The 24,956-nt window shown below is 37.0% G+C and overlaps 1 protein-coding gene across 6 annotated transcripts in view; it reads right to left on the bottom strand.

Annotated features, from left to right (window-relative positions):
• The window catches only part of LOC121727387 (protein diaphanous), a 42,746-nt gene that overhangs the window by 12,527 nt on the left and 5,263 nt on the right, over nt 1–24,956 (bottom strand). For 2 of the 6 annotated variants that reach the window (XM_042115207.1, XM_042115208.1), the window contains 18 exons: nt 11,180–11,350; nt 10,547–10,648; nt 9,987–10,183; nt 9,363–9,528; nt 8,845–8,985; nt 8,482–8,590; nt 8,122–8,233; nt 7,266–7,394; nt 6,839–6,969; nt 6,530–6,711; nt 6,224–6,278; nt 5,687–5,725; nt 4,608–4,646; nt 3,631–3,794; nt 3,203–3,331; nt 2,908–3,008; nt 2,581–2,758; nt 1,336–1,512 (listed from right to left, as the gene is read on the bottom strand). In XM_042115207.1, coding sequence (XP_041971141.1) covers nt 1,336–1,512; nt 2,581–2,758; nt 2,908–3,008; nt 3,203–3,331; nt 3,631–3,794; nt 4,608–4,646; nt 5,687–5,725; nt 6,224–6,278; nt 6,530–6,711; nt 6,839–6,969; nt 7,266–7,394; nt 8,122–8,233; nt 8,482–8,590; nt 8,845–8,985; nt 9,363–9,528; nt 9,987–10,183; nt 10,547–10,648; nt 11,180–11,350 — 2,322 coding nt within the window. Of the gene's footprint in view, nt 1–1,335; nt 1,513–2,580; nt 2,759–2,907; nt 3,009–3,202; nt 3,332–3,630; nt 3,795–4,607; nt 4,647–5,686; nt 5,726–6,223; nt 6,279–6,529; nt 6,712–6,838; nt 6,970–7,265; nt 7,395–8,121; nt 8,234–8,481; nt 8,591–8,844; nt 8,986–9,362; nt 9,529–9,986; nt 10,184–10,546; nt 10,649–11,179; nt 11,351–17,477; nt 17,690–24,956 lie in introns of those variants that run through there. The other 4 variants (XM_042115209.1, XM_042115211.1, XM_042115210.1 and 1 more) reach the window with 4 other exon arrangements.

The raw sequence follows: 24,956 nt of genomic DNA, 5'->3' as shown, positions 1-24,956 counted from the left end.
AACTTTTCGCCATCGCGAATGTTGCGCCATTTCTGATGTTGCGAGTATCCATGGGCGACGGTAGTTGCTTTCCATCAGGTGACTCACGACTCACAAAATTACGCTCGTTTGGCCTCACCCTAAGAGTTCCTTGTTGACTACGGAACCCTAAAATATGCGTCATGTCGAATTTTTTTTTTTATGAAATAAGGAGGCAAACGAGCAAACGGGTCACGGCTCACGGTTCACTGAATAATTAAATTAATCAACAATCTTGCCCGTAAATAAATAGTACGAGCACACCCGCGTGCACTGTGCAGTGTTCGCTGTAAACAAAAACAAGTATGACATGTCCGTGTTCGCGTGGAATGGCGCGTAATTTCAAACGCGGTACAAGACGGTAAGTATAGATGTCCGCATCTGGCACAGTAAAATTTAATATAGACAGACAGACGGCCTGACAGACCGAAACTCTAAGGGTTCCTTGTTGACTACGGAACCCTAAAAAGTAGGTAAGCACAAATCTTGCGAAAAAACTTTGGTGCTCGAAGTTGGGCTTTGAGTGAGATTTCGTGCGTCTACTAACATGAACGAAAGGTGTCGCGTCGAACTAACATCGTTGCATACCAATTACCGTTAAAAATATCAGTATTAATAACGTTATTTTTATACCTATAGGTATCTAAAAATTGTACCCACAGACTTGTATGAATATTAACGAAATGTGTCGCGTCGAACTGGCAACGTCGCATACCAGAAAATAACGATATTTTTACCGGTAATAATAACGGCATTTTTTAAACTATATTTAAATGTTATGTTACCTACTAGATATCGTTAAAAATATCGTTAAGCTACCCTTATAAAAATAACGGTACGTAACGGTAATTTTTCCAGTAATCGATAACGTTATGAAGCCATGCTATATGCTGGCAACATTTTTTACTTTAGTCATGTTTGTATACAAACTTCAAAGTTTTGAAACCGACTTTGTAATTTTAAATTTCTTTAGATAAACAATTTCTATAATGTATTACGACAAGAATAGTTCTAAGATCAAAGATGACGTTTATAGTAACATTTGATGATTCTGCTATTTGACAGAAAAGCAATTCGGATTTATTGGACCATTTTTACGACTTTTCATAGAAAAATGTCAAACAAATGAATTGCTTAGTCATCATTAAATGAATTGCACGTTAAGAGAAATTTAAAAATGAATCGTAAATGATTCATTGTATGATTCAACTAAGCGACCATTTTAGCCCCGCGGCACGTACGGTGCCGACAAATGTGCGATAAGCTCGCTCAAGCCTAATGTCAACGGATTAATTACAATAGTATTCTCATACTAACCGGTTTAACCTCCGATATGATCTCAGCGTAGTGTTCCCTGAACGCTAGACTGCGCAGGCGCGGGACTAGCCGCTTGATGTCCGCCACCGTCGCCGCGAACTGCTCCGCCTCAGTCAGGTCACCGCTCGAGCATTTCAGCTCTGATAGCTTCTTCAGCTGATCCGCTGGTGGCAGGTACTGGATAAAAAGGAGAACGATGTACAATATTTTTTGACTAATCAGGGTTCCCTAGAATATTTTTTTTACAATATTTTTTGACTAATCAGGGTTCCCTAGAATTTTTATCAAGCTAATTTTTTGTGAGTAGCTTCATTTTGATAAGACGAACAACATTTTTATCTGCGAAAAATCTTGAAGTGGTAGCAAACGGAGATAGAAAGGATTTCATAGTTTGATTTAGGTCCTAAAATATGAATTGTTCAATTTGTAGGACAATGTTACTCTTAAATTATATAACTATTAACCTATCAATATACAAAAAATCAGCTGGTTAGGGTTCCGTAGTCAACCAAGTTTTGTTGATTACGGAACCCTAAAACGAAAGAAATAAATACTACTTACATAAATAATAAGAATAAGCCTAGAAAGATTTGTAAAATATATTTTCTTGAATAATTCAAATAAAACATCAGTTTTATATATTACGAGCTTTTGCCCGCGGCTTCGCTCACGTTAAGAATATACAAACTTTCATCCCCTATTTTAACCCCTTGGAGGTGGAATTGATCAAAATCCTTTCTTAGCGGATGCCTACGTCATAATATCTACCTGCATGCCAAATTTCAGCCCGATCGGTCCAGTGGTTTGGGCTGTGCGTTGATAGATCACCATGTCAGTCAGTCGCCTTATGTGTGAGTGAGTTTTTTATAATAAATAGATCTCCATTTACTGTAGTTGGGAAATGAAATGGCTAAGGCTTTTCTCCAAAAGTTTTCAACATTAGAAATTATTTCTCATTTTTCATTTAATTCTTTTCAAATTTTTTGGCACTTTTTTTGGCACTTTTAGACACATACGTTTAGCACATAAATAAATTCAGTAAAGAAAGTATAAAATACAAAAATATGACGTCACACTATGGCGGAAAGTGTTTTCGGCGCCATTTAAAAGTCATATTTTTCAATCAACATTTTTATGGATTTATACTGTTTAAAATATTTAAATATTAGTTTTTTGGTGAAAATTAATGTTTAAGAAGCGATTAGCATAAAGAAAGAAAGTATTCAATGTCGATAATACACTAACCTGTATAAGTAGATCCAAAACATTGGCAGTAAGTACAGTGGTATCACACCGCAGTATACATGTCCGTATGTGCTCATAAGACATGTGCTTCAATGAACCGCCCAGTAGAATAGACAGATTCTGTGCCGCTTTGCTGTCCAACACCTTTAGATCCTTCACTTTCTTCATTGTATGAACTCTACAATCGATAAAATACGTTAGAATTTTTATACGGCAATAATACAACTGCATATTAAATTTCGACATAATATTATTATTACGAATGGTTTTTTTTAACGCAAATAGTCTTAAGATATATGACATGTCACCTAGTTTATGTTGACTTACTTGTCTACTGCATCTTCATTTCTCTTAGCGACCGGCTTGCTAGAAAACCTCTGCGCCAACCCAGTCAGAATATCAGGCGAAGCCAGCTTGTCTTCTTGAACCTAATGATAGAAAAACTTCAAAATAAACTAGTTTAAGTAAGGCTAACTAGTATCTACTGAAAAAACTACACAAACTACAAGAAAAATAAGAGTACCAAAATCATTATAATAATAATTTATATGACTTGTGTGGTACATTTTTAAAGTGGTGTTTCAGTACAAGTAGTATAGTTTAACTGAAGAATAGATCCTACCTTAACCCAGAAAGCTTTCGCGGACATTTTCTGTGGCACAATAGTTTTCCAGTTTGCCCTCTTTAGTGGTCCCTCTACCTCCCACTTCTTCTTAGGCTTGAGTCCGTATGGTAGGATGTCCGGTTGAGGCTAGAAACAAAGTAAAAATTTACCTCTTTGTTTACAATTTAAAAAATGATTTGTATATTACCTTATTACAGCAAGCTTTTTGTCTCACTGTGTTATCGGTAGTATTCATCTCAAATCACTTGAATCGATTCTATGGAATTATTTATAATATATTCAATATTCAATGTCGGTATGAGAAGAGGCAAAAAGTAGTAAACACCACCTAATGATAACGATAGCTTTGGGGCCTTGCCTTAATTTTAATAATACATATAAAATAATAAACAATAATAATTTGTTTAAAAACAAACATTACTCACCATCCTAGGCGCCATCATACCGCCTGGCGGAGGCGGTGGGCGGGGCCCCATGCCCATCATGGGCGGCGGCGGGGGCGGGCCCATACCCGGCATGGGCGGCGGCGGCGGCGCGCGCGCTCCACCCGGCATCGGCGGCGGCGGCGGGGGAGGGGGGCCACCACCACCTGACGTTAAACACAATGTTAGCGGATCCCCTATGGCCTAGACTCTAGAGTCTAGAGAATCAATGTTATTGTGCAATATCACGCTTCAATTTTATTGAACAGTTTATTTGACAATTAGTTTGAAGGCGCGCGATGTTAAATATCAACCCAAGACGGTCAATAAGATACGCAATACGCGATATTACACAATAAAATTTATCGTCTAGGGGCCCGCTTACACTATTTGCACATTTTACATGTCACATAAATACTATAAGAGAAGTTGATTCACAGGCCGATGGTAACCCCCGTAATTTATTCGGTTATAATCCAGTCAACGTTAATCACAATTTGTCAGCTGGGCGCGAAATAATTAAACAAACTCACATAATTAAGTTCACCAACTGCCTATGAATCAATTTCTCTTATGGTAATATATTTTTATAATTTATACCCTTCTACCCGCTAAGATCGCGAACGGAAAGGCGTGTCTTATGTAAATTTTACGTAAGTACTTATACGGAAGACACAGACATTATGTTCAAAATCAAACTTGTTTTATAATACCGCCACCATACATACGACTAATGCACCAGTAAGCCAAGTCCACACATAGACACGCCTTTGCGGACGCAGTGTTACTTTGTCAAAAATAATCTAAATCTTTAAAATATACTCTCTAATGCTCGACTAACATGCTATAGAAAAGTTCTGTTACTAAATACTCTTATAAAAATTACTCAATCCAAGCTGAGTAGAAACTTAAAGATGCATAATATATTATAGTAAGGCAAAAGATGTATAATTTTTTACGTGGCTACAGGATACACAAACCTGGCATTGGCGGAGGCGGTGGGGGAGGCGGAGCTCCGCCTAAAAACAGACACCAAAAAGAGACAGCTTAGTGTGGCATGCATACATGCGAGTGGGACAGCATGAGTGATGAATAAATAACTATATCATGCACTTAATACTTCAATAATGTCCGGTTTTATAGGTTTTTGACAGGAGTTTATCTATTCGCTAGCGCTTTTAATTGGCTAATGCTACAGCATTGGCCAAATAACAATGCCTTTGAATTGATAAACTATAGTCAGTGAACCTGAGAACCGGGGCATATGCCTTCTATTCGTAACAATAATAAGGGCCTGTTTTACCACTAAATGACATTGGGACCTTTATTACCCGCTTTACGAAATTCAGCAAACACGAATGAAACTTATACTAATTTTTAGATAACCTTGCATAAGTTATAACTGTGTAGTTTTTTTTTTTAATAAAGTAATGGGATTGTAGAGATAATTACAAAAATATGTTTTAGTTTTTGCACGATTTCATGCTCAATAATATTAGTAAATAATTAAAATAATTATACACAGTGCCTAAGACCATCATATTATATTAGGCGTGGAATGTGAGGGGGTTACGATTGATAAGAAAGTTTTGTGCATAAAAACGACACATTTTTTTTATACCTACATCGTTATTGAGATATTTGTCATTATTTAATACAAAAAGATAGTGAATAGAATAAATGTAATCTTTCTTTGTTATTATTACAAGAAACAAAGAGCTTTCCGTAATGATATTTATTTTACCTTGATATAAAACTGATACATTGAGTCACTTTTTGAATTAAAAATACTTCATATCCCCATACCCCACAATAATGCGCTTTAAATCAGTACATGTAGAAGTCTCGGGCTTTAAAATAAGGTATGAATCATTAATGTTTGCTGTGGGTATTTTGTCCATAGTAAAGGTCCCAATGTCCGACAGATAGAGTATGGAGAATCTGTAAAAAAAGTTGTGGATAGCCTATTCGGCACTTTATCAGGAAGTGGTGAAAGAGGTCCTTATTAAAGTAAAATAGAGAGATAAGCATATTTTATCAAGAGGTAGTATATACAGACCTGGCATAGGAGGTGGCGGCGGGGGAGGCGGACCGCCGCCTGGAAACAAACACCAGACAGAGATAGTGTAGTGCGACATGCGTACGTGCAAGTGAGACAGCAACATTAATAATTTCTTAACTGAGGTTTTTGCAAGTCTGATAATATAAATTAGTAATTTTATTTATCGGTAACCATCCACCTTTTATTATTGTTTTTATAAACACTGTGGCTGATTCGTCTTAATATGTTATAGCTGCTGCTGAATTACTTGGTAAGATAGGATCGCTGATCTGATAGAAATCATCGTTATCCGGTTATGGAGCGGACAGACAGAAATTCGTCCATTAACCCATGGCTACTCGTCTCATCTTCTTGCACACGAATATATAAAAGTAAGCGATATAAATAATATATAATTATAAAGCGATAGATTAATGGACGAATTCCTTACTGCTTCGCTAATAGACTATACTCATACATCTTTTAAAAAAAATTAGTATTATAATATAATCTCTATATAGTTATCATGCACGGTATATTTAAAGGTCATCTTACCTCCAGGCATGGGTGGCGGGGGCGGCGGTGGTGGTCCGCCGGGACTGCCGATTACCTAAAAATGCAAATAAACTTATTATCAAAAGTATTTATTTCTTAACTATCTCTATTTCACACTCAGCAGGCTAATAGCATAACAACATTAAAATCGGGAAAGAATCGACTGACAGATTTTAGCGATAAAATGGCGGATTACCTATGCCTACAGCCGACAGGTCACAATAATTAAAATTGAAATGACATGATCCGACCAAATGACGTTGGTCTTATCAACTGGCTATGAATCAATTATCCATCTCTTTCTACCTGCGCGATAGCAGCGATCTTGCCGGGGCTGACGCCGCCGGGGCCGCTGGGCTGCGCAGCGCCCCGCAACCGCTCCTCGAGATGCGCCGCGCGCGCCTCCGCCTCCTGCCGCGCCGCTATCGCCGCCTCCAGTTTACCCTTCAGCTCCTCAACCTTTCTTTCTTCTTCCGCCCGAGACTTTTCTAGAATATTACGTACAGTTTTAAATTACGTACGATATTTTATACATTTCTATTTTACAGTGCGTATTTAATTTTATCTCGTAAACATTGAATGTCTCTGAGTGCAGCCGTAAAAGTTATATCTTACCTATGAGACCATCTATAAGCGGTTGCACATCGATATTGAATCGCTGCGTGAGCCGGAAGTCGGGGTCGTAGCCGTTTTTGTGCAGAACGATCTGCGTCACACACTCTTCCACAAGCTTGTAGAACGCCGGTCTGAAATTTGTAAGCGAGACGGTAAATCGATGTGCGAGCGAGACAGAGATAGTTATATTACATTTAATGGTTGTGTTTACTTGTTTATAAGTACTATATATGTTGCTATCATGTCTATTCTAGCACGAGGAAAAGAGACAAGAGGCGGTGTCGAGTAAATATAATTTCTATCTCAACAACAACAAATTACCTATTCAAAGATCCGACATGATCTTTGAGTATGTAATTTATCGTATTTTTCTTAACCAGGGATACTTCCGTCTCTTTAGCGACCAATAAGTTTTTGCAGAACATACCTTATAAGCTCGTCATCTCTGATAAATAGAAGGTGCTGCAGTATTGACAGCAGGTAGGGCTCCGCCGGCGTCTCCATTACCAAGTTCTTCACCAGCTCAAAGCACTCGTTTACATCGTTGAAGTCTACCCTGGAAAGTATCATTCACAATCATTATTTCAACTTTTTTAAATTACATTGAGTTGATGGCTCTAACATAGTTTTGACTATATTTTAACATTGCTATTGGGCGTATCTATAAAACGTGATATAATAGGCGTAGGCGAATTACAAACGCAAATTTCTATTTGTCGAAATACAAAATCGACCAGAATATAAACTGATATTAAAACTAATGGGCGATAAGTTTTTAGAAGAGAGTATTTTGAACGTTTTCTTATAATTTATGTACTCACGAGCTTTTGCCCGCGACTTCGCTCGCGTTAAGAAGTATTATTATGTACAAACTTTCATTCCCTATTTGAACCCCTTGGGGTTGGAATTTATCAAAATCCTTTCTTAACGGATGCCTACGTTATAACATCTACCTGCATGCCAAATTTCAGCCCTATCCGTCCAGTGGTTTGGGTTGTGCGTTGATAGATCACTATGTCAATCAGTCAGTCACCTTTGAGTTTTATATAATTATATAGATTAGTCGAAATGTACTATCAGGAAGTTGATTCCTAGGCAAATGGGGGACCTACGTAGTTAGGTCGCGTTACGTCAAAACCAGCCACAATTAACATTAAATTGACATGATCCGACCAAATGACGTTGGTCTGTCAACTGCCTAGAAATCAAAATCTTCGATGGTACTTTCTTCAAACTTTTGTAGATATATAAACAGGATAGGTAGGTACAATAACTGTAGTTACCTGACGTCGTCGAACTTGGCGAGGAACTCGTCCTGATCGGCGGCGGCGTGCGAGTCGAACACGTTCATCTGTATCTGTCGCCCGCCCTCCGCCGCGCCCGCTCGCAACTCCTCTGTAAAAGGGTTGAATACAAGTTGAATAACTTTACGGTGATTTTTTGGAATCTTATTTTACTTTCAATAGTTAATATACTTAAACGTATTTTTCGTTAGCAACATATCTTTAGTGAACCTTTCACTTTAATAGTGGACTACATATTTTGAAGTTGGCCGCCACTATTTGACAGCAAGACAAGACTTTATTTGTATATTTTATCTCATTACGATATACGATACTACGATACTCAATAAATGAACTAACCTATTAAGTCATATAATCCCGTCCTCATGAATTCACTTCGGAGGTGCATTCTGAATTCTAACTCCTCTGGTTCTGTGATGATGGCGTTCATCAACTGCATACAGCCATTCTGGAAACCAAAAATATAATTATTAGTATAAGGTTTAATTGTTATTTCACTATTTACTGTCTGGCTATAGTTAGAGCCTTCAAACAAGTTAATATTGGTAACGTGTGGCATGGAGTGGATTAGAAATCAATTACATTGTTGTTTTCGAGCTACGCCGTCTTAATTATACCGGCAATACACGGCTCACTTTTATAGAAATTCAAAAAGAAAATTAAGCTGAACAGTACATATTTTTTTTAATTTAAATAACTTACCTTCAAACTCTCCGGCGCCTTGGCCTCTAGCCCCTCAATGATAGGCAGCAGACGCGGTCGCCGGCTCGACTCGCCCGCCATCGTGATCGCTTCCAGAACCTTCTCATGGCCGTTCGGTATCAAACATATGGCGGCTAGGACCTAGAATTAAGCAATTGGCAAGGTATTTCCTGTCAAGTTCAAATACTGCAGACTATTGCATTAAGACTTTTTTATTTTTATTTGTATGAAATTTTGCAGCTCGTCTCATGGTACAAGTACGAGTACACGGACATACAAAACTATAACACGAGATTATTATTAAGTCTAGTTTTTTTATATCGCTTATTACTTATCAAAATTTGCAATTTAGTTAAACTTTGACTATGTTGTTTAAGGGTGAACTCAGATACATTTAGTAATTTGAAAGAAAACGTATGGAGCTTGTGTCAAAATCTTTATTAAATTAAAGTTAAGTAATTATTTCATCTCTCTAAATACGACTTTTAGATAAGATAAAGAGTTTTTTTTATTCATACCTTAGCAGCTTCTAAAGCACAGTGCGGTTTCCTGGCGTCCAAGCTCCGGGCGAGCACGGGCAGCGCTTCCCGGCACTCAAAAACCGCGCGAATACCGACCGTGTTGTTCAAGATGGCCGACAGACATCTTATGCACTCGTACTGCACTCGGTCGTAGCGGGAGTCACTGAAATTTAAAAATCACAAGTCTTTAAAATTTTATTATTTAGTTATTTATTTTATTAACAATAGACCCTGTAGATTTAACCTAGAAAGCTAGTCACACGTCTGCACACGTGTGCGTTACTGCATATAATTGCATAGGTTCTATTTCCACGGACTAAAAAGTGCGTCACGGATAGTCTGTCGTCTGCGCTGCGCCTTAAACTTGGGTTACCCGTCTTTGGCAAGGCGCATCAGCGCAACAATTAAAAATAATTAAATCTATCTTATATTCTTAAAACATTCAATCATTATCTCTATCAAACATCTCAGTATGTTTAATGTTTACGTCTAGATAAGTAACAGCAATTTAGCTTACCGATAAAATCCACTTCCACTGTACGCATGAAATTATATTTTATTATGACAAACTCATTTACAAAAAAGTCCAAAACAAAACCAATACAAGCAACAACTACTTACTTCGTATAACAAATATTGAGGGTAGTCAGTAAACTCTCTATGCCCTTAGTTCCGAACTCTTCTATCCATGACAGGGGGTTGTTAGTGAGCGATATCCTCAGGTTCTCGAGGCAGCTGTGCAGCTTGCCCACAGACAGCTCCGGCTGGTTTAAATATGACACGTAGTCGGACGGCTTTTCAAATTTCGAACGACCCTCCTGAAAAATATAAATCGATTTTTAATAAAAGATTTCTAGAGCGGAAAAGATTAACATCCCCAATATTTCAAATTATACATGGGTGAACACTAATGATGTTCATATTCCAGCATGGCCAGCATAGAGAGAATTTCTTTAAATGGTAGAAATTAGAATAGACAATAATATGAGAAATTCACAAGGAAATCTGTCAGTTTCTCCCCATAATAATCTGTTAGTGTTTCTATTCTTTCACATTTATACTGTCACAGTATAACTAAAAACTACAATAATATACTAAAGCTGTAAGTAATTTTAAGCTGGCCAGAGTAACTATACCAGAACTGACCCTACCTATTGAGAATAACCAATTCTTTAACTAACCTGTGCATTTACAAACTTATAAGCGACAAGCATTTTCTTCTTCTGATCCCTAGAATACTTCCTCAGCGGTTCCTTCTTCTTCTCAGCAATGTTCATATCCGTCTGAAAATATTGAAACAGATAACTTGAAAGTGTGTACTATTTTCTTTAAAAATGATCTATCGAGATGATTAGGTAAAACACAAAGTGAGTACAGTAATAGCAGATATGTCATGCTAACTGTATTATGTAACATTAGCATTAGACTAATGGTGTCTCATAAGTCTACAATACTAAGTTACCACACTAGCCAGTACTAGATATATTCTCTCCTAATAATGTAGTGCCTGGAATAGGCTATTTTAAATGCGAGTAATATGGTGACCCAAGCACATGCGGCCTTCACAGAACATAGTTGGCCTATTCCAGAGGAATGCATTATGAATTATGATAATTGCAATCAATACAATATCTGGGAGTTCTGGGAACAACAATGTTATGGGTTTTTCTCAAGTTGTTTTCCTTCATGGTAAAATCATCGGTATAGTATATAGAAAATATCTCATCGATACGTCTTGCTACCTGGGATCGAACCAGCACCACTCGAGTGCAAGTTTTGAATCTCTTGCTCCCTGGCTGTACCATGGTACCTACCAGCATCTCCTCGAAGCGGCTCTCCAGCTGCTGGTCGTCGAGGTCGTCTATCTTGCGCGCGTACTCGCTGGACTCGTCGTCGTCGGGGCGCAAGTCGGCGCGCGGCACCGTGTCGTACCCGCGCTCCGGCGGCGCGCCCGCCTTCTTCGGCCGCCCGAACCATGTGTCCAGCTGGAAATAAAAAAAAAAAATTAAAAAAGTACACGCTTTTTTACGATGCTCGTCGTGGATTCCCACGACACGACGTCGCATCGTGAAACGACACGACGTCGCATCGTGAAACGACGCCGCGTCGTGGTACAACACGACGTCGTATCGTGTTTTTGTGTCCCGGCTCTAAGTACCTCAATCCGCTCTACCCTACGCTCTACCGTTATACGGTAAGCGCCAGAGCCCAGAAGCAGACAGATACTTCGTCATTTAGGTTCATTGCAAAAAAACCTACTTTGCGGAATTTTCTGTGAGGAATTTGAACACTGATATTGCAGTAGGTATGATAATTGAAAATACATAATCAGTATCTATTAGTATAAATAAATTACACTCTTGTTGTTAAGTGTTCTCATATCGACCCTAGAGATATGGGCAACGTCTAATTCTATTTAATAATCGCTACGAGCAATTCGAAGTATTTCTTATAAGACAGAACGAGGAACTATACTATAATATGTAACAGGCATCGTCGCAATATAAAAAGTTATTTAGGGCAGGGTAATGACGTCGTCCATTGTCTCGGTGAGCCGGCTCATATAACAATGTTACGCGAGCGCTTTGGGAGACGATTGCAGCCACGGCCCACGGCCCACGAGGATAGTTTATTCACATTTATGTTACCCCTATCTAGACGTCGTAAACAAAGCAAAGGAGGAAACTCATAGAAACCCAGATGAGAATTTGTATCCAATATTCCAATGTCCATAATCCCACAACCTGATATTTTGTGGTACACTTTACTGAAAAACTATCACGTTATTGATTTGTGCTTTAACATAGTAATTATTATTTATATGTAGATGTGTTATCATCAGTCAGTCAAGGTGTGACGATACGAGCCCTCACCAAGCTCGGTTTTTAGCTAGCTTATTATAAATGCAATAATATTATGTCTGCCTGTCAGATACGCTTATGAGCGTATCTGACAGGCAGACATAATATTATTAAACCTAAGGTGACGAATAGGGGAGATACTTTGGATCGAGAGGAAAGGCAGTTTTTATCCAGAAAAAATGTACGGTTCCCGCGCGATTAAATAATTACGCTCCTAAAATAAATAAAATAAAAAATAAAAAATGTTTTATTTCTGAGTAAATTTGAATCAAATTTTTTCAGAATGTCTACCTGATGCCTACCACCGGTTCGGGAACTACCCCGGCGAGAAGAACCGGCGTAAGAAACTCGCACGGGTTCCACTTTTTACCAAAAAAGTGAGAGAAAAATTATTCTTTTAAAATAAAGTTTACAATTTTGTAACTTAATATTATATACAATGTCAACATACATAATTGTAAGTCATAATATAATAATGTAGAAGTAGCCTTGCAAGAAGCCATCCTACTCCCAAGATGTGCCATCTTCTATGAAATCATTGACCTTATAATAAGCTTTGGCACACAAACGCTCTTTGACTACTTTTTTAAATTTATTAATGGAAAGATTTTGAACGTTTTCTGGGATTTTATTGTAAAGGCGTATACATTGACCTTTAAAAGATTTACTGACTTTACTAAGTCTGATCACTGGCATGTCCAGCTTGTGCTTATTTCTAGTATTTCTACAGTGAATGTCACTTTAAACTTTAAATTTATTTATATTTTTTCTAACATATATTACATTATCCAAAATGTATTGAGAAGCAACAGTTAGAATACCAATTTCTTTAAATTTATCTCTCAGAGATTCTAAAGCAGACATTTTATAAATAGAACGTATGGCTCGCTTCTGCAGCACAAATATTGTATTAATGTCGGCAGCGTTTCCCCATAAAAGGATTCCATATGACATCCTACTATGAAAATAACTAAAATATACTAATCGTGCCGTGTCTTCGTCAGAAATTTCTCTAATTTTTCTGACTGAATATGCTGCAGAACTGAGCCTACCTGCTAGATTAGCAATGTGAGGACCCCACTGTAATTTACTATCAAGTGTAATACCTAGGAATACAGTGTTATCTACCAAATTCATCTTCTCATCATTTAATAGCACATTGGTTTGGACTTGCCTAACATTGGGCAAAGTAAACTTTATACATTTAGTTTTACTAGAATTTAAAAGTAAGTTATTAACATTAAACCAATGTACTATTTTTGAGAGAGCACTGTTTACCTCGTCGTAGTTCGACTGTTGTCGCTTCACTTTAAAAATAAGTGAAGTGTCATCAGCAAAAAGCACTATCTCATTATTATTATCCTTTACTAGATAAGGTAAGTCATTTATATAGATGAGAAAAAGAAATGGGCCTAAGATAGATCCCTGTGGGACACCTAATTCTATTTTGGTTCCATTGGACCTTTTACTATTTACCTTAACCCTTTGAGTCCTATTTTTAAGGTAAGAAGTCAAAAGGCTGAGAGCAGAGTCCTTTATGCCGTAGTGGCGCAGTTTCCTGATCAATGTAGCATGCTCAACACAATCGAAGGTTTTGGGGAGATCGCAAAACACACCTAAGGCATCCTGCGACTCCTCCCAAGCTTCAAAAATACTACAAAGAAGTCCTATACCAGCATCCGTTGTGGATCGACCCTTAGTAAATCCGTATTGGTTATCGTGCAGCAAATTATTTGAATTAAAATGCACTAGTAATTGTTTTAAAATAATTTTTTCAAATATTTTACTAAAGGTCGGTAGAATCGATATAGGCCTGAAATTAGTGGGATCCGATTTAGTCCCGGCTTTAAATAAAGGAACAATCTTGCTATGCTTCATCAAGTCAGGAAAAACACCATTTTTTATGCAGTTATTAAAAATCATTGCTAGATGAGGAGCTACGATATCAATTATTGATTTAATAATTTTTGTAGACATGCCCCAGAGATCTGCAGTATTTTTAATATTCAACAATTTAAAGGTATCAATAATATCTCTGGGGTTAATTTCTCTAAACTTAAAATTGACATCACACTCCTTTACATTGTCTCTGAGTAGCTTTTCGGCAGCTTCAGGTGAAGAATTTAAATTTTTAGTCGTTGAGACCGGAATGTCAGCAAAAAACTTTTCAAAGACCGTCGCAACTTCTTGATCATTAGTAATCTTTTTATTTTCAAAGTATAGTTCAAAATCAGAGCTGCGACAGGATACATTTCCAGTCTCACCAGCTATAACCTGCCATGTTGTTTTTATTTTATTTTTAGAGTGTTTAATTTTGTTTTTTATGTACAGGGCTTTAGCAGCTTTGCAAACTTTTCTAAAGGTTTTTGAGTAGTTTTTAACATATGCTTTAAATACTTCACTATTGTTAATACACCTTTCATCATATAGTTCATATAATCTTTTTCTACTAATTTTAATCCCCTTTGTTGCCCATTCAATAAATTTAGTTTTTTTATTACTGTTTCTAACTGTTTTAGAAGTAAATATTGAATTAAATTGAGTTCTTATCACCTTAAATAATTTATTAAAAGCTTCATCAGAGCTATGTGACCTATCCAATAAATGGATATTTGAATTTAATTTACTTCTAAATTGCTCAATACGTTTTGTGGTCACAGGAATAAACACAAGATTTTTCTTCGCGTCACTGTCACATTTCATATTAAAAGAAGCTATTTGTCCACAGTGATCAGAACTTAGCTTATTAATTATTTCTTTTTTATCAGGAATAAGATTAGTAAATATGTTGTCAATACAAGTGGCTGTAGTCTCACAGACCCTTGTAGGTTCCTGAAACAAACTGTAAAGGTTATACGATTGAAATAAAGATGTGAATCTAACAGTAGTGGAGGTTAAATCTAATAAATTAATGTTAAAATCACCACATATAATAACCTTTTTATTAGATGCACATATTTTTGACAAAATGTGTTCCATTGTTACTTCAAAAGAATCGTATAACCCTGATGGAGGCCTGTATACGCCCACAATGATTTGATGTCTCAGCTCTATGCAGGCCACCTCTATTATTCGTTCAGTAGAGAGACTCACGATATCCTTACGTTCCTTAAACTTCAAATTGTTTCTGATTAAAATTAGAGAGCCTCCTCTAATGGCATTTTCTCTACTGAACGAACTTGCTATCTGGTGATCATTGAAATTGAAAATGAGTTTATGTGATCTGAACCAATGTTCAGATATACACATAATATCAATGTTAAATTCCTTTAAAAATAACTCAATTTCAAGTTCTTTACCTACCATACCTTGTAAATTCTGATGCACCAGATTAATCAAATTACATTTATTTTTCCTCAGTTTAATTGAGTCTATCAAGTTATTGGTAGGATTTTCAACATTTAGACTAAATTTTGTTGGCCCTTGTGGATTTGCATCAAAAACGAAAAATCTATCTCTTGGTTTCCTCAAAATTTTCAGTCTCAGACAATGATTTCATATAATAACAATCGGCACTATATCTTAAATGGTAAATAAGCACAATAAATATTACACACAATAGTATACAGACATGTTATAATACATAAGTCTATGACGAATGCCTTCCTATTTCCAAATCCGGTTCTAAGAGTGATTCATAAATGCATCGTTCAGAATAGAACAGAAAATAAACAATAACTTTGGTAATCTTGGCATTGGACGTGGTTTTATAAAAAATTGCGGCATTCGCAAGAGCAAGAAATCTAAAAGTAGAGAAAAGCTAGGGAAAAGCAGCGTAAACACAGCGAGAATAGGATTATTGATGTTAGATGGCTATTTTTTATTTATTTAGGTCCCTAGTGGTAAGCAAGTATCGCTATTTTTCTGGTTTTTAGGGTTCCGTACCCAAAGGGTAAAAACGGGACCCTATTACTGAGACTTCGATGTCTGTCCGTCTGTCCGTCTGTCTCCAGGCTGTAACTCAAGAACGGTAATAACTAGAGAGTTGAAATTTTTCATAGATGGGGGGTTCCCATACAAGAAACGTGATTTTCAAACATTTTTTGCTCGGTATCAATGATGACAACAGGTAGACACTTGAACATTTCACAAAAGCCTTAATTATATGTGTAATTGAATAGTTTATAATAATAATATTTTTTTTTTTTTTATGAAATAAGGGGTAAACGAGCAAACGGGTCACCTGATGGAAAGCAACTTCCGTCGCCCATGGACACTCGCAACATCAGAAGAGCTGCAGGTGCGTTGCCGGCCTTTTACAAGGGAATAGGGAAGGAAATAGGGGAGGGAAGGGAAGGGAAAAGGGTAGGGTAGGGGATTGGGCCTCCGGTAAACTCACTCACTCGGCGAAACACAGCGCAAGCGCTGTTTCACGCCGGTTTTCTGTGAGAACGTGGTATTTCTCCGGTCGAGCCGGCCCATTCGTGCCGAAGCATGGCTCTCCCACGTATAAATTTAAGGGGGCTCCCATACAAAAAAACACAATTTTCGTCTATCCTATTTTTGCTATATAACGGTACGGAACCCTTCGTGCGCGAGTCCGACTCGCACTTGGCCGGTTTTTTTTTAATTATTCTCAACTACTCTAAGATCTTCGGTATCAATCAATGCGCCTATAAGATACAAGAGTTTTCTTTCAGCTGTAGCCAAACTCTCCTATTTTGCCTAGTCTACGGTCCATAAAGGTTTTATAACACGCCCTAATAATAAATTAACACATCTCTGTTAATTATAAGAGTGAGAGAAGTCATATGTGTGATAATTACAGCCGTAATAGTTAACAGCACGCACTCTTTGTTTACACACAACTGCTTGTGTTTATCTGTCTGTTATGCATCTGTCATTAGCTGTGTTAATGGTTAATTTAGGTTAAACGGTAGTTAAACCATTGTAAATGTAGACTTCCAGAGTTATTTGACAGGAGTTTTATCAATTCATAAGCGTTTTGAATGGCTAACTTCAACATGTTAAACAATAACGCTATTTACGGAAAAGATAACTTATGTAACAAAACCTACAAAACCAGACATACACTAAAAATGCTTTTGATCTTTTATAAAAAATTAAGCACAAGAGCAGGATTATCAAGCTACATACCATACTTAATTTGTACGTTTAATAATTTAATAAATTTGTTATTAAAATTATATTTTTCATACATCGACGAATATCTGTGAACTCTACAAAATTTTAACCGCAGGTTTACCAGAACTTGAGAGATGTTTACATAATTGTACTCGTATTTACTTACAGAAAACGGGGATCTCTCCCTCACGAAATCTCCGACAACTTTGATTGTATCCATATTAACACACTACTTTGCACACCAAAATTTCTTCGAAAATACCCTCGATGTTTAGCTAATTCTTACATTATTTTTTACACTTCCGGAGCTCAATAATACAGCGTGTTTTATTTATTTCGACATGTTTAGTTTGGCACGGGGCGTGATGTACTGAAGTCTGAAGCGCACTCGTGGAGTGATTAAGACCGTTTTCCCACGCGCTACACCTGCACGCCAGTGGAAGATATAATATAGCCTAGCTTTGTTTACTGTTGTCTTATCAATAGTAAGTTAGGAAACACATTACTTTTTTACTCAGGTTGCTTCCTCGATAAGTTCTTAGCGTTAATATGCAAAGCTTGTGATTTTTTTGAGTTCCTAACTCGATAATTTTATTTTAAGGGTAATTTTAAATTTCATTAGCCACAAACTTGGTACTTTAATTGCCATTAATACAATTACTTTTAAAGTAATTTACTTTATGTTTAGCTGTACTTATTTGTTCTGAGTGGCACTACATAGAGTGTATCTCTATATGTAGAGTTTCTAGTTTAGGTGTTAGTAATGTAGGCAACTTCTCAATTATTTTAAAAACCACTTCAACCAAGGTACATTTTTGGAAGCATATAGCTCTGTCGACTTATTTATATTTTCAGCTTCGCATCGTACTAGCGTATAGCACGGTCCTAAAATTAGAGAACATCTAAATATAACTCGACGATAATGCTCTTTCTTGTGAGATAATTTTTATAAATACTGACCGCTTTTCTTTTTTCAGGATAGGTGGAGGATATTTTAGGATTTTTAAGTATTAATTTCGTTTGGAAAAGAGATACACTATACGCTAAAAACGTTGAAATATTTTCTTCTTTAAGCACGATAATATACTGTAAAATGTACTGTAAATATAGTTCGCACTTTACTCAATACAATATTATAAAAATTATTTCATATTATGTACGAAAGCAATAAGCATTAATATTAAATTATTTACGATATACGATCATTAATTTTCATGTTATTTTCCGATAATACGGGCGAAAATTGTATAGCAAACATCCATATTGTCTTTATGATAGTAGTGCGTCATTTTCCTTGAAGTTGTTTGGAGTTGTATCAAGTACACACGATGAGTATGTAAGGTGAGGAAAATAATTTGGAATTTTATTGTAGCCTGAAGGTAATCATCAACATAATCGTCGCATCGACAAATTCGGTAGGATCCATGAACTTGTTTTTCATATTATCATGATACCTTTACTATACTTTCTCACGACTCCACTGAAGAAATTGTGTACTCGTCTTTGCCTCTTCCATCGTCCATATTAGAGACAAGGACTTACAGATACCGTAGTTATTCTCAGCGTATTCTTATTAGTTAGAGGGCTAATAGTCCACTGCCATGGTGGTCCCCAGTAACATTATGTATGTATTTTAAAAAGATACATACAGCCGAACGTACTACCTCCTCCTTTTTGGAAGTCGGTAAAAAAGAAACAAGACATGAAGAGATGCAAATCAGTAACACTTACATCACCTAACAAATGATCTAATATTGTTTGTTTATTTCTCGTCGGTTAATTCATTGTTTGTGAAATAATGGCAACGAACACGAAGCGAGCAGTGAATATGGAATTGCATATTACAGATCGTTCAGGGTTAACTTACCTGGCTGACAAAACGTTTATGCCAATGACATATTGATTATGTTCATAGAAACTCAGATGAGAAATAGCTCAAACTGTATGTAGACTGGGTTACTACGAGTATCGAAAATCCTTAAAGCCTCTCGGTCACAATGACACCAAAGTCCAAAAGTGACTCTACAAGCAGAGTAACCGCAATAAGTATGCAGGTTATGGATATTCTCTTGATAGAAGGTTCATTAAATATTCTAATATTTAATCGTAGAGCTGCCAATTTCATACAAACGAGGATATTCAGGAGTCGAAGCATCATGGCTGTGCCATCGCTCAAATTCTGCAGATGATGAACTACACAAAAAAACTGCGAGTCCTTAATCCTTATGGGCTGCTCATATTTTCCAATGAAATTCAAAAGCTTTAAGTAATACAATAACAATTAACAGCAGTCGAAGAAGACCCAATTATAATATGGGGCCAGACTTATCAGGGATAAAAGGACGTTGAGCCTGTGATTTATTGACAATAACTAAATTTAAAGGTGCGTCCACAGTGACGCAATCGTCACACTTAGTCACGCGCGGGCGCACGGTCAATAATCATCAAAGGTCATGTTGTATTGATTTTATATTACATTACTTCCACAACATTAGCTCTATATGTCACCGACATAAAATATCGACCAATAAAGGCATAATATACAAGGTGTTTTGTAATAAGTAACTATGTGGTTAAAGTATGACCATGGTTTGACCAAATGAGTTCCAATAATTACTCAGACTAATCTAAAAAGTTCTGGAAAAGAGAGTTCTGGGAATCACACAGTGGTCAGACTAAAGCGGAATAGTGGAAAAGATGCCGCACGCATACAATTTTACGCACACAGCCACACACACATAACAAAACTCTTAAAAACTGTCGTGGTGTTAAAAAAAATAAGGAACTGTCGGTCTTTAGCCAAATGAGTCTGGCTAACTTTCAGCACCCCAAGATCCACCAACCATGCCAAAATTCTGACCACTATAATACTCGTAGACGATTAAGGCAATTACAGATTTTTTAAATTCTTTATTCTAAATACATACTTATTTAAGATTTTATTATCTATACTAATATTATAAATGCGAAAGTATCTCTGTCTGTCTGTCTGTCTCGCTTCCACGCCAAAACTACCGAACCGATTGTAATGAAATTTTGTATACAGACAGTCTATAGCCTGATAAAGGACATAGGCTACTTTTTTACTGAAAAAAGCGTTGTAAGGGGGTGAAAATGCGTAAATTTGTTCAAATTAAGTTAGTTCCAAAAATCTATAATAGATGGCGCCGTGCGTCTTCTACATCGCGCTAACGCTTGCCCAAAAGTCTTTCTATAAGAGGTGGTATTATCTTACATTCAATTTTCGATTTTTTTCGATTGTTATTTCTGTATAAAATTATTTGATAAATCAGTACTTTATCTATGCAGTGACGTAACCTTAAACCTATCATTGATAAATTGTTTATGGGTAAAGTTGTGTAATTGGGGGGCTAAATAGGCTTAAAAATTTGGCATAAAATATAAAGTTTAATTTTAAAAATTTAAATATTATGTGCACACTGCACAGCTGTTTTGATTTAAGGGGTACCAGGGTTTTTTTTTATAAAAGCTTTTGACACCAATTTGACACCAATTTTGTTGACATCGCGCACTATAAACTGAAGTCCACGCGGACGAAGTCGCGGGCAACAGCTAGTATCCTATAAAATTCTTTATCTTGTTAAAGGCCACATTCTTGTTTGTTTATTAGATTCGTGACATACTATACATTGATAACATTGAATTCCTTTGTCGTTGTTCACCTGTTTTCTGATATGTCACGATTTTTGATAACATGCATTTGTGTTATAGCTGGAGAGATGCTACCTAATTTGAGCAAGTTTTTGGGCAAAATCAGCTAGGTCGGCTGTTCAGTTCATTGGTGTTCAGTGTTGGGTTAAGAATTAAAAAAGCCTTCAATAGTTTGTGGATTGTGGAGCCAATATAACATTTATTTGCTAACCCTTGTGTGCTACATATGGTAAGACAATATCAAGGTCCAGAATAAAAGGTTAACTTAACTTTATGAAAAAGTTGGTGCCCCATAAAGACACGTTAATACAGGGTGTAAAAAGACCACTTCCGATAACTTTGGGGTATTATTATACTACATTTTCTGATTACAAAAATGTATTTTTTTTTTTAATTTTTTTTTTTTTTTTAATTTTTTTTTAATATTTTTTTTATGATTTATAACCTTTAGATGTAAGGATAAACCATTTACAAAAAATATTTAATTTTTATTTTTTTACTTTTATTTTTTTATGCCAATACGTAATGTAAAGGCGCGAGGTGTAGCGCGCTTAATAACATAAGGTCGTATACGACCATGCTGTACGGCCGCGGCAGTTTTCAACCTTATGGTCTTTCCAACCTATCAAGAACCATGACATTTAACTCTCTCAAGACGTAACTCAGAACTTTGACCTCTGATCTCTTACCTAGGCTACTTGCAGTGTTAAAACTAACCTAACTCATGTACAAAACTGTAACGAACTTTCTAGTTTCTGTGCATGAGTAACAATTTACAAGAGTATTTAAATAAATTTGTAATAAATTAATTTATCGATTAGTTAGAAAGTTCTTCGTAAGGAACAAGACCAATATTGTGTGATACGCGGATGAACCGTCTTCCGCAATCTCAGGCTTTCTATCGAAAAATTCAATTTATACGTGGGAGAGCCATGCTTCGGCACGAATGGGCCGGCTAGATACCACGTTCTCACAGAAAACCGGCGTGAAACAGCGCTTGCGCTGTGTTTCGCTGAGTGAGTGAGTTTACCGGAGGCCCAATCCCCTACCCTATTCCCTTTCCTACCTTCCCCTATTCCCTTCCCTTCCCTACCCTCCCCTATTACCCTATTCCCTCTTAAAAGGCCGGCAACGCACATGCAGCTCTTCTGATGCTGCGAGTGTCCATGGGCGACGGAAGTTGCTTTCCATCAGGTGACCCGTTTGCTCGTTTGCCCCCTTATTTCATTAAAAAAAAAATTTACAGACGATGCATGAAAACCCCCGTAGTCCGTACGTAAAACTTTGGTAGGTAATAAATGTACGTGTAAAATGTTAAGTCCTTAAAGTGTTCTTATTTCTCTATGCATTTTGTAAGTATTCGTCCGTAGCACTAAACAATAATACCACCAACAACAATACGTCTCTTACACGAAATCTAACAAAACACAAAGTTTTTTTTTATTTAGGCAACTTAAAAAATAATAACACATTTTCCGTGTTTTGCGGAACGATAATTATTGTGGATGGACAGTACCTAATAATTCTGCAATTATCGCTTTTTATCTACTTACTTCAGTCTACAAACGATGTATGAAAAAACTTTAGCAATTAACTTACGTGAAAAATGTTGAATTCTGATTTTTGAATATGCTCTCCATGCATTTTGAAAATAGTCCATAACACCAATCATTAACACAACCAATAACAACACAATATCTCTTTTTACACGATATCTTATACAACACTTAGTTTTTTTTTAACGCAACGTAATTGTTAATGAGAAATAATAATTAATTAATTTTACAGTTTACACATTCAGTTTACACAAAAATACAATGTTTTAAAAATAACGTAATAACAAACGCTTATTAATTAAACTTAACTCAACCGACAACCTTCAACCTCAAGATGCAAATTGCTACTAAATACGAAAATTTGCGAAAATCGTCTTTAAAAACATGTAGGTACATCGACTTTCGGTAAATTCAAAAGATACCGACGCGACAGCCAGACCGCTTGGCGGCAACCTCAAAGGCACCGCCGCACGCGCGGCGCCGCGCCGGGCGCGTGTCTTTGAGCTCACCGCTCGCGCCGCCATCAACAATTAATACCGACAAAATTTGCCGACATTAGACATTGTCAGCCATATGTCGGTGTGCGATAGATTTAAAGCATTTATACACGCCTTGCAAACCATAGCAAACACACAAAACACCAACATGTATGTGCGTCTTTGTATGCCTGTTTATGTTTATGTTTGCCACTGTTTGGTTTCGATGTCGTTTTTATTCAAGCTATTGTTTGCCAAGCATAATATGGGCGAGCCTTATGCTTGGCAACCGACGGCAAACAGCAAACAAAACATCCTACATGGATGGGTGGTCGTATGTGTTTGCTTGTCCTATTTGTGTTCGGCACTCTTTGGCGTTGGTGTCAATTTTCTTTTACAAATCGAAGGCTATTTAGCAAACAGTTCGCGGGGTTTCCATACAATTATTGGTCTATCGACGCGCCAAGCGACCGCAGCCGACGAAAAAAAAATTAAACGCCACTTTAAGAACAAATTTTTATTTTCTTCCGACATTGGTCTAGCGACCAATGCTGCCGCTGCTTTGGCGAAAAATCTAATAGAATAAATCCTCATAAAGTGGCATTTTATTTGAATTTTGGCGGTCGCGGGTCGCTTGCAGGATTGGAATGCCACCTTAACATTCGCCAAACGTGTTTGATGGCGATGTTTGGGACTTTGCCAGTCTTGTTTGATATGTGTAATTGTGTAGCAAACACAAAGTGTACTTCAAGCGAATAGAGACTTCTCGACTGTTTGCCAAACAGCCTATAATTAAATAATAAAAAAAATGACGCCAACAACGAACAGTGGCAAACACAAACAGCTTTTGGCCCCGTCCATATGCTTTTTTTTATGAAATAAAAAACGAAGGGGCAAACGAGCAAAGCAACTTCCGTTGCCCATGGACACTCGCAGTATCAGAAGAGCTGCAGGTGCGTTGCCGGCCTTTTAAGAGGGAATAGGGTAATAGGGGAGGGTAGGGAAGGGAAGGGAATAGGGGAGGGTAGGGAAGGGAATGGGGTAGGGGATTGGGCCTCCGGTAAACTCACTCACTCGGCGAAACACAGCGCAAGCGCTGTTTCACGCCGGTTTTCTGTGAGAACGTGGTATTTCTCCGGTCGAGCCGGCCCATCCGTGCCGAAGCATGGCTCTCCCACGTATAAACTATGTATGCTTGGCAAACAGCAAACACCCACATGTAGTTGAGTGTTCTTATGTGTTTGTCTGTTCTTCTTTGTGTTCGTCACTGTTCGGTAATGGTGTCAGTTTTCCTTCACAACTCAATGGCTGTTGCTCAATGTTTTCATATGCTTGGTAAACATTCAGTGTTGCGCACTGTTTGGTGTTTTTACTTTGTGGCATACAAAAAGCGTGTGGATGGGGCTTTAGACCATCGTGCTGTGGCGCGGCCTGCAGCGGCGGCCTGCAGGCTGCAACTAATTATTATTATGCCTACAAAATCAAAAATGTATCGATATGCAGTGTCGGTCAAAAGTGACGGCAAGTTGTCGACATTGCGACAGATTTGCGCGGCAAATCATCAAAGAGCTTAGTGACGCGTGCGGCATGGTCGCTAGATTACAAAGACAATAATTAGTGTTGTGACCACAGGTTGTGACCTATAAAAAATAAAATTAGTTTTATTCTATGTAGTCAAGCTTACAATAGGTACATTAATAATTTTTAATGTTTAATACTAATGTTCTACTACATAATCAATGGTTAAATAAAACGATTGCATTATGTAGACTATCTTTTTTCTTATTGAAACCCAAATAAGAGAAATTACGTGAGGAAACTTCTACATTAGGTACTTCAAGAAGAGATTAGAATGTTAGGATGTTTTTATTCTGTTTTATAGTTAATGTTTTTAGTTTTATTTTTATTTTTATGGAATTTTTTTAATTCAAATAACAATGA

This window comes from Aricia agestis, chromosome 5, assembly GCF_905147365.1.
Source record: "Aricia agestis chromosome 5, ilAriAges1.1, whole genome shotgun sequence".
NCBI lineage: Eukaryota > Metazoa > Arthropoda > Insecta > Lepidoptera > Lycaenidae > Aricia > Aricia agestis.
This window is presented reverse-complemented; position numbering and strand designations above follow the sequence as displayed.